The 2,497-nt window shown below is 31.2% G+C and overlaps 1 protein-coding gene across 1 annotated transcript; it reads left to right on the top strand.

Moving 5' to 3' along the window:
• Window positions 1–355: 355 nt before the first annotated feature.
• On the top strand, window positions 356–1,396 carry LOC112762669 (AT-rich interactive domain-containing protein 1-like). Its single transcript, XM_025808534.1, has one exon. It carries the CDS (start codon window positions 356–358, stop codon window positions 1,394–1,396), a length of 1,041 nt encoding a protein of 346 aa, XP_025664319.1.
• The last annotated feature ends 1,101 nt before the right edge of the window (window positions 1,397–2,497 follow it).

Here is a 2,497-nt window from a genome sequence, read left to right as displayed (position 1 = left end):
AGACCTTTTTACATGAGATATCCAAACATAAAATTACTTTTACTTCTCTATAAGATCTTTTAAAAAAAGATAACTCGAAAAAAGATCTTTTCTTAAAAGCTCACCCAAACAAGCCCATAATTGATAAATAAAAAGATCTTTTTGTATGAGATACCCAAACATAAAATTACTTTTACTTTTCCATAAGATCTTTAAAAAAAATAACTCGAAAAAAGATCTTTTATCTTTATTTGCTTTTATCTTTCGTAGGCTAATGCTTATATATTTAATTTTACCTTCATAATTCAATTCAATTCAATTAACAATCAATTAAATTTATTCTTCTTTTCTTTTCCTATTCTTTCACAATTTTATCATGGTGAAGAGTGTATGCGTCTTACTAGATAGGAGAAAGTTGTGTAGAACTACTAGAGTTAGGTGCTTGAATCCAGAGCTCAGTGGTTCCAAAAAAATTGTGGCTAGTGTTGGAAACTTATGCAGCCGCAATTATGCAATGGATAGACTCAACCATTTGAATGGAAGTAAAACATCAATAACGGATATATCTGATGCAGTAAACAGCATGACTGGAGTTTCGGATGGTGGCAAGAGGTGTGATAGTGGCGATGAAGATAGTATTAATAAGGGGAGCTCTGGTCGAAAGAGGAAGAGAGAGTCTACGTTAGAAATGCTGCACTGGATTCTTGATAGGGCTGAGAATCCTTGTGATCCTGCAATGGGTTCAATGCCCAAAAAGTCAAAGTGGAAGTCATATGGTAGTGAAGAGATCTGGAAGCAGGCTTTGTTGTTCCGGGAAGCTGTATTTCTCAAAATCGATCACCGTAGTTTGCAGGGTCAAAGGATGCATCCTTGCATGTATGATGATCAGGTCGGGGCAAACTACAATCTTAGGGAGAGATTAAAAACTACATCTGGTGATGGCTCTTCACATGCTGGAGGAACAAAGGGAGGCTCTAGTGCTGAGAAATGGTCACTTGATGAACCTGCCACCGTGCCCATTCCTATTGGCCCGGCCCATCAAGCTGAAGTTCCTGAATGGACTGGCATGGCTGTTGAGAGTGATTCAAAATGGTTTGGAAACCAAATATGGCCAGCAGCAAAGGTGAATACCAATCTTATCGAAAGGGATCCCATTGGAGCTGGAAGAAAAGATTCATGTGGCTGCCAATTTCAAGGTTCTGTTGAGTGTATCCAATTTCATGTTGCTCAGAAAAGGGCTAAACTTAAGCTAGAATTGGGTGATGCATTTTACATGTGGAATTTACACAAGACAGGGGAAGATGTTAGGCGAGAGAAGAAGTTTAAGGATGTGGTGAAAGCAAACCCTCTTTCACATAGACATGTTTTTGGGAACAAATTTTCAAATCGTTTCCTACAAAGATCAGGAAAGATTTAGTGAGTTAACATTTGAAACTAATTGATATAAAATATTACAGATATAAAACTAACAGAAATTCTTATTTATATAAGAACGAACCTAATAAATAATTATTTTATTTAATATATAATTAAAAGTATTTTTTATTGTATGAAAAAAAAATATATACAACATTGCATTTTATTTACTTATTATCATTTATTAAGATAAAATTATGTAATTAACTTTTTTAAACATTAGTTATTTTTTTCATGCAATATAGAAATAAATGAATATAATATTTATTTAGTAGACCTAGTTATGTAAAATATTTTTGTTGTCATATTATTTGATAAACCAAAGAAAAGAAAATGTTATTTTAAGAAAAATTAATAATATATTTTTAATAATATTATTAATACAAAATAATAAATTTTAAATGTTCTTTTAAATAGTATATATTATTTAAATAATATATTTAAAATATAATAAAGTAACATTTTAATAAAAAATTTGTACAATTAAAAAATTATATCAATATTTTTTTATATGAATTTTTTTATTAAACTTCTTTTTCTTTTTTTTTGGTGACAACTTCTTTTTCTTTTGCAAGAACAATTAAAATATCATCAAAATATGATAAACGTTAAGATAAATATTTAACTTTATTTTCTATTTAGTTTGAATTTGGTCAATTTTGGCCATTTGTGCTTCTTCGTGGCAGCAATCTTCCATGTCAATTTATCTCTTCTCCTTACTTAGAATATCAAATCATCTTTGCACATCTTTGGTGCGGCAATCTTCAGAACCTATTTTCTATTTAGTTTGAATTTGGTCAGTTTTGGCCATTTGTGCCTCTTCGTGGCAGCAATCTTCCATGTCAATTTATCTCTTCTCCTTGCCTAAAATATCAAATCATCTTTGCACATCTTTGGTGCAGCAATCTTCAGAGCAATCTTCAAAATTAATCTTTATCTCATTGCTTAAGATGTGAAATCATTTATTTCTGCGTTTATGGTTTGTTGTCACCTTACTTTCTTGGTGTACAAGATTTGGATTCAATTGATTGGTTTGGTGTCTATGGTTTGTTGTCACCTTGCTTTCTTGGTGTACAAGATTGGGATTCAATTGATTGGTTTG

Source organism: Arachis hypogaea, chromosome 17, assembly GCF_003086295.3.
Source record: "Arachis hypogaea cultivar Tifrunner chromosome 17, arahy.Tifrunner.gnm2.J5K5, whole genome shotgun sequence".
Taxonomy (NCBI): domain Eukaryota; kingdom Viridiplantae; phylum Streptophyta; class Magnoliopsida; order Fabales; family Fabaceae; genus Arachis; species Arachis hypogaea.
This window is presented reverse-complemented; position numbering and strand designations above follow the sequence as displayed.